The sequence below is a fragment of the Macaca thibetana genome, chromosome 14, assembly GCF_024542745.1.
Source record: "Macaca thibetana thibetana isolate TM-01 chromosome 14, ASM2454274v1, whole genome shotgun sequence".
In the NCBI taxonomy this organism is placed as follows: Eukaryota; Metazoa; Chordata; class Mammalia; order Primates; family Cercopithecidae; genus Macaca; species Macaca thibetana.
The window spans coordinates 31,108,827-31,124,639 of NC_065591.1; the positions used below are offsets into that span (position 1 = coordinate 31,108,827).

Consider the following 15,813-nt stretch of genomic DNA (forward strand, 5'->3'; position numbering starts at 1 on the left):
TTCCCTCCAGCGACCTTGTTTCTCTGCTCCCTTTCGCTTCCTGAAAGAGTCGCCTGTTCCCCTTCTAGTTCTTCACCTCCTCTTCCCTCTGGCCAGGCCAAAGCCTCCACTCCACTGCCGCTGCTTCAATGCAGCTCACTGCTGCTGATGAATCCAATGGCCAGCTGTCCTCATCCTCCTCATCCTCTCTACAGGGCTGACTCCCATTCCCACTTCTTCACCTCGACGTGGACATACCCCGACTTTCTCCTGCGCATCAGGGCTGTTCCTTCTCAGTCCTGTATGTGCTGTGTCCTCCTCCTCATTCCTCTAAATGTTAGGGTCCAAGGAGTCACCCTCATGTCCTTTCACTGGCTCCAGATATTTTTCTTTCACTCAACAAAAGCATTTACTGAACACATACTACACAGCAATTGCTACTTTAAGTGCAAAGAATACAGCAAGGAACAAAACAGACAAGAGCTCCGTGCCCTCGTGCAGTGCATTTTATTATGAATATGCTGATGGCTCCCAAAGCTCCATCTCTAGCCCCAAACTTCCCTACCTCCATATTACTGTAGTCAAATAAATGCCTAGTCCACATTTCCACTTGGATGTCCAATAGGCATCTCACATTAATGTCAAAAAAGAACTCCCACTCTTCCCTCCAAATCTGCTCCTTCTGCAGTGAGTCCCACCTCCGACAGCACCTCCAACACCCAGTTTCTCAAGCCAAAACTCTAGGAATTACCCTTGATCCTCCTGTCCACTCTCCTTCCTCAGAATCTGATGAACAAGTCCACGTGCACCTCTGCCATTTTATGACTAAGCACAAGGCATGCACCATGTAGTCAGGGAAGAAATGTGTGATGACATGGCCCGTCCCTGAGGATGGCTGTTTCCGTGTCCATCAGAATAAACCTCTTCAGAGGCACAGCCACCTGCTCAGAGCGACACAGCAGGGATGCACTAGGGCTCTTTGCAAGGACAGGCCTGTCACCTACCACAACGGCAAACCTAAACCTCTCCTCTGCTGGATGCCTCACTCACCGGGGTCTGTCTCAGATAAACAGGAACAAATCCAGCTCGTTTCCAGAACCTGCAAAGATACAAAGACAGTAGGTACTGTGTGTGTGGTCTCTGGGGAGCGGCTGACAGACACACAAGGGCAAGCACCAGGAGAGCAGGCCACGAACAGCAGGCTAGCACAGGCACCAGCTACCAACAGACACACAGCCCACAGAACTCTTCTTTCTCAATGCCAAGGAGTGATGCTGAGGAAGGAGGGCAGGCACTTACTTGAGGAGCCTGGGGGTCAAGCCATAGGAAACACCCAGGTAATCCAGGCGTTCAGCGGGCCTCTCATTCAATTTGAGGAGTAAAGGAGGCAGGTCCTTCCGGGGAGTGATGACCTCTTCCAGCAAGCTGACAGCCTGTGAAGATGCCAAGGAGAGAACACAGTCCACTCGACACAGGGAGAGAGACATTGTCAAGCAACCCTGCCACAGCTCACTCTGGACTTAGCACAACAAAAACTGGGAGAGGTTTCTTGGTTTGTTGCTGTGGTTGTCAAACTATGGGAACACCACAGTCAAGCAATCATTCCCACGTACACAAAATACCTCAACATGCATGGAGTCACACTGCTCTGGACCTCCAGAATGCAGGAAGACAGCCACAGAGTTTAGGAATGACTGACAGACGCCGGGAGTGGTGGCTCATGCCTGTAATCCCAGCACTTTGGGAGACCGAGGCAGGCGGATCACCTGAGGTCAGGAGTTCGAGACTGGCCTAGCCAACATGGCAAAACCCCATCTCTACTAAAAATACAAAAATTAGCCAGACGTAGTGGTGTGTGCTTGTAGTCCCAGTTACTCAGAAGGCTGAGGCAGGACAACTGCTTGAACCTGGGAGGCAGAGGTTGCAGTGAGCTGAAATCATGCCATTGCACTCCAGCCTGGGAGACAGAGTAAGACTCCATCTCTTTGAAAAAAAAAAAAAAAAAGAAAAGAAAAAAGAAAAAAGAAATGCCCGACAGATTTACAAAGGGACAGACAGGTTCCTATGATCCAGCATGAAGTCCAGGTTCTATCACCTGACAGCCTTGGGAAGTGACAAACCTCTGAGCTTGAACTTTTTTTTTTTCTTTGCTTGAGACAGGGTCTGGCTCTGTCACCCAGGCTGGAGTCCAGTGGCAAGATCACGGCTCAATGCAGCTTCAACCTCTGGGGTTCAAGCAATCTTCCCACCTCAGCCTCCCAAGTAGCCAGGACTACAGGTGTGTGCCACCACGCTCAGCTAATTTTTGTACTTTTTTGTAGAGACGGAGTTTTGCCATGTTGCCCAGCTGCTTCGACTTAAATAAAAGCCCCTTGCCCAGCTCCCAAATAGACATACTATGAAAATCAATGAATGCACATGAAAGGCTGTCACAGTTACTAGTATCAGTCATTTTTTTTTTTTTTTTTTTTTTTTTTTTTTTTTTTTTTTTTTTGAGACGGAGTCTCACGCTGTTGCCCAGGCTGGAGTGCAGTGGCGCGATCTCGGCTCACTGCAAGCTCCGCCTCCCGGGTTCCCGCCATTCTCCTGCCTCAGCCTCCTGAGTAGCTGGGACTACAGGCGCCCGCCACCGCGCCCGGCTAATTTTTTGTATTTTTAGTAGAGACGGGGTTTCACTGTGGTCTCGATCTCCTGACCTTGTGATCCGCCCGCCTCGGCCTCCCAAAGTGCTGGGATTACAGGATTGAGCCACCGCGCCCGGCGTATCAGTCATTCTTATCAAGGAATGACAGAACTTCCCTTAGTCTGAGTGTAGGATGAAAGAGATTATAGAGCAGTGATTCTCCAACTTGAGCAACCATCAGAATCACCTGAGAATCTTGTTAAACTACAGATTACAGGGTCTACCCCAGAGTTTCTGATTCAGTAGGTCTGGAATGAGGCTCAAGAATTTACATTTTTAACAAGCTGCCAGATGATCCCAATGGTACTTATCTGAGGATCTCAAGTGTTCGGTTGGAGAAAGCAGCAGTAGAAGAAAACGAGAGAGGGGCCCAAAGCTCTGGACTGGTTTTTGTTGATGCCCCTAAAAACCCAGATAATTATCCTCCCAAGAAGCAGGACGCAGAAAGTTCGTCGAAAGACGCTTACCTCACTGCTTACGGTGTGAATTTCCTGTGGTGTCTCAAGGACATTTTCCTCCAGACAAGGAAACCTGCCTTCGTAGTACATCTGCAGCAGCTGCAGAGCACGGGTGCCATAGCCCATCTAGGAGTAAACATGAAGGGGAAGAGGCAGAGGGAAGAGAGCTGCTCTCAGTCTAAGCCATGGTGACTCCCCTGTATTGCTTCTAGAGAACCTTCCCTCCCCATCAAACTGCACGGGGCAAGAGAACCAATGAAGTTCCTCAATCAGGTCCTAAAGCAGAGACGCTTAAGACTGAAAGCAGTGTGACCCGAGTTCTTAACACTGGTCTAGCCCATCGAGAATAGCCACTTGACGGTAAGGATGGCTGTGGTTTCTGGTCTCCAGATGGGCAAGCCCAAAAGAGAGGCAGTTTGCGTACCACTGCCTGAAAAGGAAGCTTCTACGGCCAATTACCCAGTGAGGTGTTCTAAGAAGGTAATTTTGGTATGCGGGTCTGGTTCACAAGTCCTTGCTCTCACAAAGGAAGAGTGGGCATATGCCATCATCCTGTCCACCTGCCCACCCCGAACCCTGGCTAAATTCTCCAGAGCAGGGAAGTACCTACACTTCACTTGCTTCTGCTTGACCATCTTCTTATTCCAACCACCAAGTACCCCCCGCCCTAAAGTGCCGCCAGCAACACGGCTTCAGGGGAGCCTGAGGACACATTACCCCTTGATAATCCGGGTGAACAGCAATGCGAACGACCCTTCCACCAGAAAGACCACCAAAGTCTGGATCTTGGAACTGTGTGGGAGACACAAACCAATAACTTAGCAACACAGACATCTTCAGACACCGCCAGCTTCCCTCAGACATGCCAGGGAAAGCCCATCACCTGTTCTGACACTGTCCATGGAATCAGGTCCCCTGAAGCCTTCTTGCCTCGAGACAGACTGTTCAAGATGGACTGGCGAGAAATCTCCCCTTCGAGGCACACCTGTTGGGGAAGCAGGACAGTGCAGGAAGAAAGGCCAGCTCTGATACACAGCCCACTCACAGAATAAAGCTTGCTTCTCCGACTAGGCCAGTTGTTTCCACACCCGTGTTCAGGTTTAACCCTGACACTGACTGACACATCCATTCCTAACAGGAGCTTAACTACCATGCCCCATGTTACAAGACAGAAGACAGCCTCCTGACCCAAAAAGTAACAGCCACATTGGAAGAGAGTCTCTATGCATGTTGTGAGTGTGCCAATGTCATCAAGACACAGGATGCTCATGAGGCTCTGCACAGAACAGCACAAGTTCAAAACAACTCAAATGTCTAGCAAGTGAATGGTTGAACAAATCATGGTACATGCATATAATGAAATACTACACAGCTTTTAAAACTTATGAGTATTTTAACACTGCCTAAAAGTAAAAGCAGATTACTAAATACTGCGTTCCCATGTATATGAAAAGGAAAAGTGATACAGAAATGCATAAATACATCCATGCTAGGCATTAAAAATTGGTTCCCCAATCTGTAGCCTCTAATGCAAAAAGCACCATGTATTGCTTTTGTAATAAAGGGAGAAAACAAACAAGTCTGTTTGTGGAAGAAGCTGTGAGTCAAAATAAGAGAGTGGTCGATTCTGGCTTTTCCCCGTCCACGAACAGCGGAGCTTTGGGTGTCTAGTGGCACTGACCTCTTCCAGTGCACCCTAGTCACCTGTCTCAGCAGACCCAGCCCCTTGGCTCCAGACTAGGACTCCACAGTTTCAAAACTCCCACAATGCAGTTATTGAGCCACTAATTCCTGATGCATCAGTGGTTCCCCAAATCACTGCCACAAGGATGCCTCTGCTCCTATACCTGGATAACAGCAAGCACTTCTGGAAGGGCATTCTGGGTGGGGGGCACGGGAGGCAAAAGGCAGAAGAGATGGTGAGCAGGTGCATCGGAGAGCATCTGGAGATCATTGGGAGAGTTCTGTGGAAGCCAAACACGGGTCAGTGAGAAGCACTCTTCCTCTTGCCCTTAACATAAGAGGTTCGATTCAAAACCACAGGATGACTGCAGTATTGCCTTCTCAAAGCCAAGTGAGGAGCTCCAGCAAAGCACTCTTCTAGTATTTTGGCAAATCTGAGACTCTTCATAACAAGTTAAGTCAAACTTAGCCCCAAACGCCTACTGTCCTCTCATCCCAAGCACTGAGGCTGGACAGCAGAAGAGAATTTATTTAGCACTACTTATTTCACAGCTAGGAAGTGAACTTTTTACAGATAAGAGGCTGCTATTTCAGGAAAAACTGTCACCACTTCTAACGCCAACTCTTCAAGCCTTCCGTTACAGGCTGTTCATAAAAATACTACCTAGACATTCAAAAAGTATCCAGCCATTGCACTGCAGCCTGGGCGACAGAGCGAGACTTCGTCTCAAAAAAAAAAAAAAAAAAAGTATCCTTTCTAACCAACCCTTTCGTTTTTAAGAGTCTCAGATATTCTAAACTCTCAAATGCACTGTTTCATAAAAATAGCCCAGAGCTACAAAGCTGGTCTCAGGTCAAACTGCACCACCGGGCCACAACTGCAATGTCACCTCATCCTATCAGTTTAGTAGGCAGGCAAGAAATGAAAGCAGCCCTTTAAAAATGGGCACGGCTTTCCACCCTGTCCAGCTACTGCATGGAGCTCCACGCTCTATACCTACACACAGCAAGATCAGTGGACCTCATCAATGTCCCAATGGAACAGTCACCTAAGCCACTAGGTAATAAAAGATGTAAATCAGGTAAAAGGGGACTGCGAAATGCTGAAGCTCCCTGCTGACATTCACACAAGGGCTAGCTGCAGTTACCTTGTAGTGAGAAGCCACGTAGAGGGCCATAAGCCGCTGGAGGAAAACTTCAGAGGCCTTGTGGTAGCAAAAGAGAGTATCTCTATTAACGTAGTAGCTGGGTCTGGAGTTAAGAAACCAAAACAAAACAAGCAGCCCAAGACTGGTCATACTACTCTCTGGAGGCAGAACAAATTTCCCTAGATGGGAACAGGAGCTCAGTGTCCTAAGCAGAAACACATAAAAGAAGGAAGAAGAGGGCCGGGCGTGGTGGCTCACGCTGGTAATCCCAGCACTTTGGGAGGCTGAGGCAGGCGGATCACAAGGTCAGGAGTTCAAGACCAGCCTGACCAACATGGTGAAATCCATCTCTATTAAAAATATAAAAATTAGCCAGGCGTGGTGGCGTACGCCTGTAATTCCAGCTACTCGAGAGGCTGAGGCATGAGAACTGCTTGAACCCGGGAGGCAGAGGTTACAGTGAGCCGATATCACGCCACTGCACTCCAGCCTGGTAACAGAGCGAGACTCTGTCTCAAAAAAAAAAAAAAAAAAAAAAAAAAAGAAGGAAGAAGAGAAAAAGGAAATTGAAAATGTTCAACTTTCCCCTTTCTCTAGAGCAGCATCCTATGAAACAAAGGGCCCAAATCCTTTGAATTCTTACACCGCCCCTCTCCTTTTCACAGGGCCAGTGAAACCTAGAGGAGGATACAGTTCACAAGCTTCAGGCAAGGGGCAGCCTGAGACTATCCGAGTGATGTTGAGGCAATCCAAGCACAGCAAGTCATTCAGCCACTTCTCCACTGCGTCCCCAGGGGCGTATCGGATTGACTCCTGGAGGGAAACCTCATGCAGTGTCCGCGCTGCTCCCCACAATCACACACACAAAAGAAGAAACAATGATTAAATATGTATTGTCTAAACAAGCAAGGAAAAATGTTTCACTTTATATTTGTCCCATGGTGGCCAGAGACGTGTGGTAAGAATTTAAACTGGGTGGTTTAAAACTGTTTTTGGTGGATATTCAACTTGCCACGATACCAACTTCAAAGGGATCTCAACGCAACCATGCTGCGACAAGGACACACAAGGACCCCGCCATCAGAAGGCCCTAGTCTGGCTCCCATCTGGTCACTGGCCGAGAAAAGCTACTTCTCCTCTTGGGGACTCAACCTCCTAGCCTGATGGTGGGAAGGTTTGGTGCTGCCCATGATGTCACAGGGGAAGCGAGGATCGGCAAGTCTGAAGGGCCTTGCTGTGAACCGCGGGGCCCAGGTCAGGTTCTGGGGTACCTGATGCCAATCTGGCTGTCGTCGTGGTCTTATTCTCAGCGGTGGTGCTGACCTGGCTCTGGGCGCTCTGTTGACGGAGCTGCTGAATTAGCTTGAGGGACAGTGACCGGCCAGTGCCCTCATAGCTAGAAGCAAAGGCAAAAGGAATCAGGCATGAGGTACCAAACCACCGTCTAGGAGGGGACAGAGAGCTGCTTTCCTCCACCTGCTGAAACATCAGATTCCTGCTTCCCCCAGGACAGCCTTCCTCATCTCTGAACTTCCAGCACAGCAGGCACCTGTCCAGAGGCGGCAGGGTGGCACGGTGGCTCAGCGAGGGGCCACCCAGGCCTGGGCTCACATCCTGGCTCATCTACTTAGTATCTTTGAGCAAGGAGTTCAATCTCTTTTAGCCTCATCTTCAAGGGGGGATTATTCTATACACTTCACAGGACTGTGATGTGAACTTAAAAAATAAGGACTGGAAAAAGGGTGTAAGTAAAGCCTTTGGCATAAAGGCTTTAGGCAGTTTTAGTGAAGCTGGAACAAAGTTAAATGGTCAACTAACGGAGCTGCTTTTGGAAGTATGGTGCATAAGGAAATGAACTGAGAACATTTCCAGTTTGGGTAATAAAACAAATCCACCACCTCAGAAATTCTTTTCATTACTATGCCCACTTAAAAGGTGACATAAAACAGCTAAAAAATGTTGGGAAAAAATTAAATCACCTATAATCTGATAACTCAATCAGCCTTCATTGCTGAGTTTCTTCTCCTTGTCTTTAGTCACAAGCATATGTGACCACAGGGTACACAGAGCACTTTTTTTCATTACCTCATTTCATAGTACTCATTATTATATTCAAAGACTGTAAAATACCTCCTCTTACTCAAATTATAAAAGCTAGAATGAGTGTTTTATTCCCACTCTCCACCCCACATAACAAAGCTCTCCCAAAGGTATTCCATTTACTTATTTAAGAAAATAGAGCTGGGCGCAGTGGCTCACGCCTGTAATCCCAACACTTTGGGAGGCCGAGACGGGCGGATCATGAGGTCAGGAGATCGAGACCATCCTGGCTAACACAGTGAAACCCCGTCTCTACTAAAAATACATTAAAAAAAAATTAGCCGGGCGCGGTGGCGGGCGCCTGTAGTCCCAGCTACATGGGAGGCTGAGGCAGGAGAATGGTGTGAACCCAGCTACACGGGAGGCTGAGGCAGGAGAATGGTGTGAACCCGGGAAGCGGAGCTTGCAGTGAGTGGAGATCGCACCACTGCACTCCAGCCTGGGCGACAGAACAAAAAAAAAAAGAAAATAGAGTAAGCACAAGCAACAAAACTTAAAAACTTTTGTCGTCAAAGGACATTATAATAAAGACAGTGGCCAGGTGCAGTGGCTCATGACTATAATTCCAGCACTTTGGGAGGCGGGCGTATCACCTGAGATCAGGAGTTTGAGACCAGCCTGACCAACATAGTGAAATCCTGTCTCTACTAAAAATACAAAAGTTAGCCGGGCATGGTGGTACACACCTGTAATCCCAGCTACTCAAGAGGCTGAGGCAAGAGAATCGCTTGAATCTGGGAGGTGAAGGTTGCAGTGAGCCAAGATTATGCTACTGCGCTCCAGACTGGGCAACAGAGTGAGAGTCTGTCTCATAAAAAAAAAAAAAGAAGAAGAAAAAGAAAAAAGAAAGAAAGTGAAAAAACCCATAGAATGGGAGAAAATTTTTGTAAATCACATCTGATAAGGGACCTGCTATCAAGAAGATATAAAGAACCCTTACAAATCATTAATAAAAAAGACAACCCAATGAGAGAGATGAACAGAGGATATGAATAGACATTTCTCCAAAGAAGATACATGAGTGGCCAACACGCACATGAAAAGATGCTAACATCATTAGTCACCAGGAAATGCAAATGAAAATTATAATGAGAGGTCACTTCACACCTATTAGAATGACTATAATCACAATGAAACTTAAAAAGTGTGTGCGATGATACAGAAAAGTCAGAACCCTCACACACTGCTGGTGGGAATGTAGAATGTGCAACTGCTTTGGAAGAGTCTGCCAGCTCCTCACATGGTCAAACATAGAGTTAGCCCAGTAGTTTCACTCCTAGGTGTATCCCTAAGAGAACTGAAAAACATGTCCACGCAAAAATCTGCAGGCTAACGTTCAAAGCAAGATTATTAATAATAGCCAAGAGGGAGAAATAACCCAAATGTCCACCAACAGATAAAAGGAAAAATAAAATGTGGTATATCCATACAATAGAATACTATTCAACCACAAAAAGGAATGAAATACTGATATACGCTGCAAGTCAGTCATGGAAGACCACATATTTTATAATTCCATTTATATGAAATGTCCAAAATAGGCAAATCTATGGCTAAAGAAAATAGATTAGTGACTCCCTGGGGTTGGGGGCTGTGGAGGAACTGGAAGAGGAGGCACAGGCTTTCTTTATGGGGTGATAAAAATGTTCTAAAATTGGTTGTGAGCATGGTTGTACAACTCTGTGAACATACTAAAAACCATTAAATTACATATTTTAAATGGATAGATAGTACAGTATGTGAATTATATCTTAATAAAGCTGTTCGAAAAATAAAAACCCATTTTATTTCAGTATTTTCAGTGTAAGCAAAACAGTCACAATAAATCTGCATACAGAATAATCTCTTTAAGATGTGATTTCCATACAGAAATCTTCCCAATATTGGAAATAGATATTTAACGACCTCAAAAGATTTCACAATACATTGTTATATTCAAAAAGCAAATTAAAAATGTTTTTGTTCAAATGAAAAAAGTAAATGCAGAGAAAATGTACACCAAAATTCTAACAAAATCTATCTCCAGATGGTTAAATTACAGGTGATTTTTCTTTCTTTTCTTTTTTTTTTTTTTTTTTTTTTTTTGAGACAGAGTCTCGCTCTGTCGCCCAGGCTGGAGTGCGGTGAGGCAATCTCGGCCTCACTGCAGCCTCCGCCACCTGGATTTAAGCAATTCTTCTGCCTCAGCCTCCTGAGTAGCCGGGATTACAGGCACGCGCCACCACACCCAGCTATTTTTTTGTATTTTTAGTAGAGACGGGGTTTCACCATGTTGGTCAGGCTGGTCTCGAACTCCTGACCTTGTGATCCGCCTGCCTCGGCCTCCCAATGTGCTGGGATTACAGGCGTGAGCCACCGCACCTGGCTACAGGTGATTTTTCTTTTGCTTACCTGTTGTAATTTTTCAATAGCAAACACTAAATATTTCAAATTTAAAAATTAAATATTTCAAATTAAAAAAAACACTCATGTCATTATGAGCTTGCTTTCTTACGATAACTATAGTACTTTAATACTATATTTTCTAAGATATAAGGTATTGGTATCGCCATCCATGTATTTTTCAACATTTTCTCACACAGACAGAAGCAGACACTCAGCACATAAGACTATAATTCTTTAGTCTTATGCTGCCCATTTCATGTCGGGCCAGAGACATGTAACAGTTCATTAAGAGACCAGTTTCCATTTGCAGAAGGCCAGTAGAGAGCGAAGCAGCCCCAAACACTCAGAGACTCTGAGAATCAGACTTAGCTGTCCAGGCCCAGGCCACATCCGCTACATGTCCCTGAATCTGCAAGAGCCTGCCACGGGAGTAAGGACTCCTGCTTATGATGCCTTACCCGTTGATGGTGGATGCCATGAAAACAAGGTAGGGGCCAAGGAGGCTCTTCACCAAGGGGAGGGGGATGGCGGCGGCTTCATCAATCACAACTAGTTCAGCCTGGCCCAGTTTCACAGCATCTGCAGGATGTATATACTGTGGGGAAGGAAAATTTAGATTATTAGCATAGCGAACTCATGTCACAGTTGCGATTACTGGTGACTCATCATAAAGGCTGTTCTCTTTCCTCTCTCTGCCTGTTTCCTTCTCTCCTCTCATTCCTCCTTTCTACTTTTTCCTGGCAGGGCAAAAATGGGATGGGGTTGGAGTCAGACACCTGGGTTCAGAGAGTTCAGCCCCTGATCATGTGACCTTGGACAAGTCACTTAATCCCACAGTGCCTCAGACTCCTCCTCCTGTAAAGTGAAGGAAATACCTATCTTATGGCTGCTTGAGGGAAAAATAAAGCAGGTATGTAAAAATGCCCTGCCCAGTGCCTGACTCACAGTGCTGATAGATAGATGGTGGCTCCCTTTCCTTTCTCTCCTTTGTCTCCTCGTGTTTTCCCCCAGCCTCAGATAAGGGAAGCCGATGAGCTCAAGGCACAGCTCGACCCCAGTGGTGGCTATAAAGGAAGATGTCAGATTTCTCATGCCGGGCACTGTGCTCCCTGCTCTGATGGCATGATTATAAAGGCCAAGTCTCCCTGCTGACAGACATTTCTAGAACTTGTTATTTTCTTAATACATGCACACTTACTTATCTTTATGCATACAAACAACCTCTTCAGTTTCTTCAGGGCTTCCTGCTAAGTTTAAAGTGATTTGAAAAGCAATGAAGAGGTATCTTATAGGAAACCCGAATAACCAATTAACATAAACAAAGATATTCAACCTCACCAATAATCAGTGAAATGCTAAAGACAGCAGGGAGATACCATTTCCCAAAACTTAAATAGCTGTAAAACGTCCAGAGTTGGTGAGCTCTTAGAGAAATTAAAACTCAAATGAATGCTGGCATGGGGGTAAATTGGTATAAACACTATGAAAGAGAATTTGGCAAATTTTAAGAAAGTTGGAAAACTACAAACTCCTAAAACCCAACAATTCCACTTTGAGAAACATACATGTAAATATAATTTACTTATATAACACCTAAAGATGAATCAACCAGATCTACAAGCTTTAATCTGCATAGATCTTGAAAACAAATGTTAGAAAAGGAAAGATGAAGGAGAACAAGTATAGTATGTTACGGTAACCTATGGACAGATAATTATGTAGTAAAAATAGAAACACATTAACTGAAAGGACACATACCAGTATCAGAAATGAGTCACCCCTGGGGAGGGACAGAAGGGAATAGGATGGAAAGGGGTTGAGGGACTTCAACTGTATTTGTGATGTTTTAGTTCTTTAAAACAAAAATCTAAGTGACATTTAAAATATGAAACAAACACAGCAAACATCAAAATGTCAACAATACTTAAACCTGAGTGTTGGGCACCTGAATGTTATATTGGTCTCTGCACTCTCCTATACATTTGAACTATTTCATTACAAATAAGATGTTCTAACTGCTTTGCTACAAGTTGATGAGCCAGGGAGGCGGCAACCTCAACCATTTCTTTTTTTTATTTTTTGAGACAAAGCCTCACTCTGTCGCCCAGGCTGGAGTGCAGTGGAATGATCTCGGCTCATTGCAACCTCTGCCTCCAGGGTTCAACCAATTCTCGGGTTCAACCAATTATCCTGCCTTGGCCTCCCGAGTAGCTGGGATTACAGGCGCATGCCACCATGCCTGGCTAATTTTTTTTAATTTTAGTAGAGATGGGATTTTACCACGTTGGCCGGGATGGTCTCCAACTCCTGACCTCAAGTGATTCGCCCACCTCAGCCTCCCATAGCACTGGGATTACAGCCATGAGCCACCGTGCCCGGCCAACCCCACTCATTGCTAGCAGCAGAATGTACATCCTCAACAGGGCCCCAGATCTTAGATTTTTCAAGGGAAAAACTAAACAAGCATCTCATAAAAGCAGCAGAAAGCAGCCCCCCAAGGGAGGTGAAGCCAACTTTTATCTAATATTCTTCTTTTTCTCAATGTTGAGACCAAAGAGAGGCCTGAAAGGAACACAAATGGAATCTCATAAAGTAAGGTCACCTCCTCTGTGCTCACACTGGAGACAAAAGAACTCTGGTAATATGAGAGAGTATTTGATTACAAATTCAAGAAGGAGCAAGGCCCGAGGCAGGGCATTTCAAGGAAATGTTTTCCTTCTTCGGTTTGTGTATTTTTCTTGAGTTTTAACAGGTCTCCGTGTTCTCATTGCCTGCAGCCTGACCCTCACCAACAGCAGCCTGTCCTCCTCCCAGCTGGGAGAATCAAGCAAAAGTGAGAAGAAATATACAGAATGAAGAGATTCTAGAAAGAGACTAGTAAGAAAAAATTAAGGTAAAGGGCATAAACACTTAATATTGTTTATAATCTGACCTCTGATACAAAGGTATAACTTATTAGACATGCATATACATATGCTTTGACAGGCATAAAATGCTAGGGTACAAACTGCCAAATTCACCTGGCTCACTTCCCAACCCAATTCCAAAAACAATCAATGAACTTCCTCCAGTAAGAGCCCATTAGTCTCAGTCCATCTGTAAGCCCGTCACCTCATGCCTCTCCTAGAGATTTAGCAAAACTGCAGCCTTTGGACAAGTGCAGACCATTCAGGCTTACAGAGTGCTGGAGATTTTTAGAACTTTCGGGAAAACACTGTTTAAAAAAGAAAATAGGCCACTGGCGAAACCACAAAGATTCAGAGCACATTTTGCAAAGTTCTTTTTTTCATTTAAGCTGTAAGGTTATTGTTCTAGTTACAGATGCAACATTTCAAAAACTGCAATAACTAAGCAAAGTTAGAACTGATGTCAGAAGAAAGATTCTCTTTTAATTAATCAGTATACTTTCCACCCCACTTATTCCATATTCAAAGGACAAAAACACAACTTTTCAATCTAACTACATATATTTGTTAGTTTGCTGAATGTTTTTCTTTAGAAGAGGCTGAAAATCTGGAACAGGTTTAGCAAACACCACCACCATTGTCTAAAAGAGATGCAATTACACAAGACATGCATGTCTATAACAGGAAACATCTTAGAGCCAGTAAAATACAGCAAGACACTGGCCCTGCACATCAGGGTCTGAGAACAAGCCTCACCTGAATAGTCTGCCTGTGTTCTCGAAATACATTCACTCTGATCACTGCTTTGTTAAATTCAGGATTTAGAGACTGGATAATCTCATAATCCAGATGTTCCTGGTGGGGAGTCAAACCAATGACAAACTTTAGAAACAAGTTTTAGAAACTAAATATTATGAAAGTAAGCAAGCATTCTAAAGACCTCACTTGGATTTAAACCCAGCACTGTATCAAAATAAAAATCCTTTTTTTTTTTTTTTTTTGAGATGGAGTTTCGAGCCCAGGCTGGAGTACAATGGCGTGATCTCAGCTCACTGCAACCTCCGCCCACCCCGGGTTCAAGCGATTCTCCTGCCTCAGCCTCCCAAGTAGCTGGGATTACAGGCATGTGCCACCACGCCCAGCTAATTTTGTATTTTTAGTAGAGATGGGGTTTCTCTATGTTGGTCAGGCTGGTCTCGAACTCCTGACCTCAGGTGATCCGCCCACCTCGGCCTCCCAAAGTACTGGGATTACAGGCGTGAGCCACCACGCCTGGTCCAAAATAAAAATTCTTAATCCAAATTTCCTACCTGATATTGCAGAGCATCAAATCCTTTAAATACAAATTCAAACAGAGTATGGAGGTTATCAGGGCTTGGGGAGGTAACAAAGATATTGGAGTACCTACAGAACAAAATAAAAGAAGGATTTTTAAGAAATTAGGAACATTTTAAGGAAACAATTTAAAAAAGAAAATATTTTTGTTTGCTCCTGTCCCAAAGGTGATAACCAGAGGTAACAGCAAGGGAAAAAGTCAGGACACCTTTTAGGAAGGAAAGCAAAGCAACTCCAGACATTTAGCTACCAACATCTGTGACAGCAAATTGCTTAGAAGCACTGTGGAGACAACGCCCTCAGTGTGCAGAACAGACAGACTGCTCCCCAATCCAGGGCACTGCTACAGTAAGTAGTTTCACGTCCATCACTAGCTGTGCTGAGACTTTCAAATGGTGAAGCTGGAGAGCTCAATCGGTGCTCAGGCCAAGGCCAAAGCTAACCTCCAAGGCCAAAGCTGAGTATAAAGGATGCTAACAGCAGATACTAATGGCTAAGAGGCTGACAGAGCTAGAGCAGCACGAAGAACGAAGGATAAGGAGTCAGGAGCTAAGCTCAAGCCCCAGCTCTACCAGCACTGACTTGCTGGAGGATCTTGGGTAAATCACTGGAACTCCCCAAACCTGGATTGATTCATCTATAAAATGCCCACAGAGCTCTAAAGAGCACCAAGGAAGATAATGCACAAAAGCAAACACAGTTAAGTTCTAGGTGCATTATTATGGCTGAGAAGTTGGAAGAACATACTCTACTGGCAGTTGCATGTATCTTCCATACCCAACAGAAAAGAACAGAAAGTAACATCACACCTAAAACCAGCTCCTCAGAAGCCAAAGAAAGCTTCTCTTAATCAAAATCATTAAAATGTCAAACTTGTACTTTTCTCAGTCAGCAAGGCTGGTCATACATATTCTCATGCCCTGACAGGTGTAAAGTTTCTTACTCCCATTTCTTTGCTTCTGCATGTTTGTTCAACTGTAAATAGTGATTACAAAGGCCCTGGTATATATGTGTCTATGTTTCCACACAAGTAAACATGCACCTTTAGGGTGGGTTGGGGAAACACTGCTGCTGTTTCCCGGCAGGAAATCAAGACCTAGAGAAATCACACACAGAACCCACTCAGAACTCAGAAC

General features: G+C 44.9%; 1 protein-coding gene and 1 pseudogene across 2 annotated transcripts in view; one reads left to right on the forward strand and one right to left on the reverse strand.

Annotated features, from left to right (window-relative positions):
• LOC126935712 (cobalamin trafficking protein CblD-like) overlaps positions 1-15,813 on the forward strand; it is a 233,615-nt pseudogene that overhangs the window by 213,520 nt on the left and 4,282 nt on the right.
• Positions 1-15,813, reverse strand: part of NAT10 (N-acetyltransferase 10) — a 45,752-nt gene that overhangs the window by 9,018 nt on the left and 20,921 nt on the right. For both annotated transcript variants that reach the window (XM_050758764.1, XM_050758766.1), the window contains exons 10-21: positions 14,653-14,746; positions 14,099-14,197; positions 10,895-11,031; positions 7,223-7,347; positions 6,643-6,793; positions 5,952-6,048; positions 4,968-5,084; positions 4,004-4,105; positions 3,838-3,912; positions 3,130-3,246; positions 1,279-1,412; positions 1,030-1,078 (exon numbers count right to left, since the gene is read on the reverse strand). In XM_050758764.1, coding sequence (XP_050614721.1) covers positions 1,030-1,078; positions 1,279-1,412; positions 3,130-3,246; positions 3,838-3,912; positions 4,004-4,105; positions 4,968-5,084; positions 5,952-6,048; positions 6,643-6,793; positions 7,223-7,347; positions 10,895-11,031; positions 14,099-14,197; positions 14,653-14,746 — 1,297 coding nt within the window. The remainder of the gene's footprint in view (positions 1-1,029; positions 1,079-1,278; positions 1,413-3,129; positions 3,247-3,837; positions 3,913-4,003; positions 4,106-4,967; positions 5,085-5,951; positions 6,049-6,642; positions 6,794-7,222; positions 7,348-10,894; positions 11,032-14,098; positions 14,198-14,652; positions 14,747-15,813) is intronic.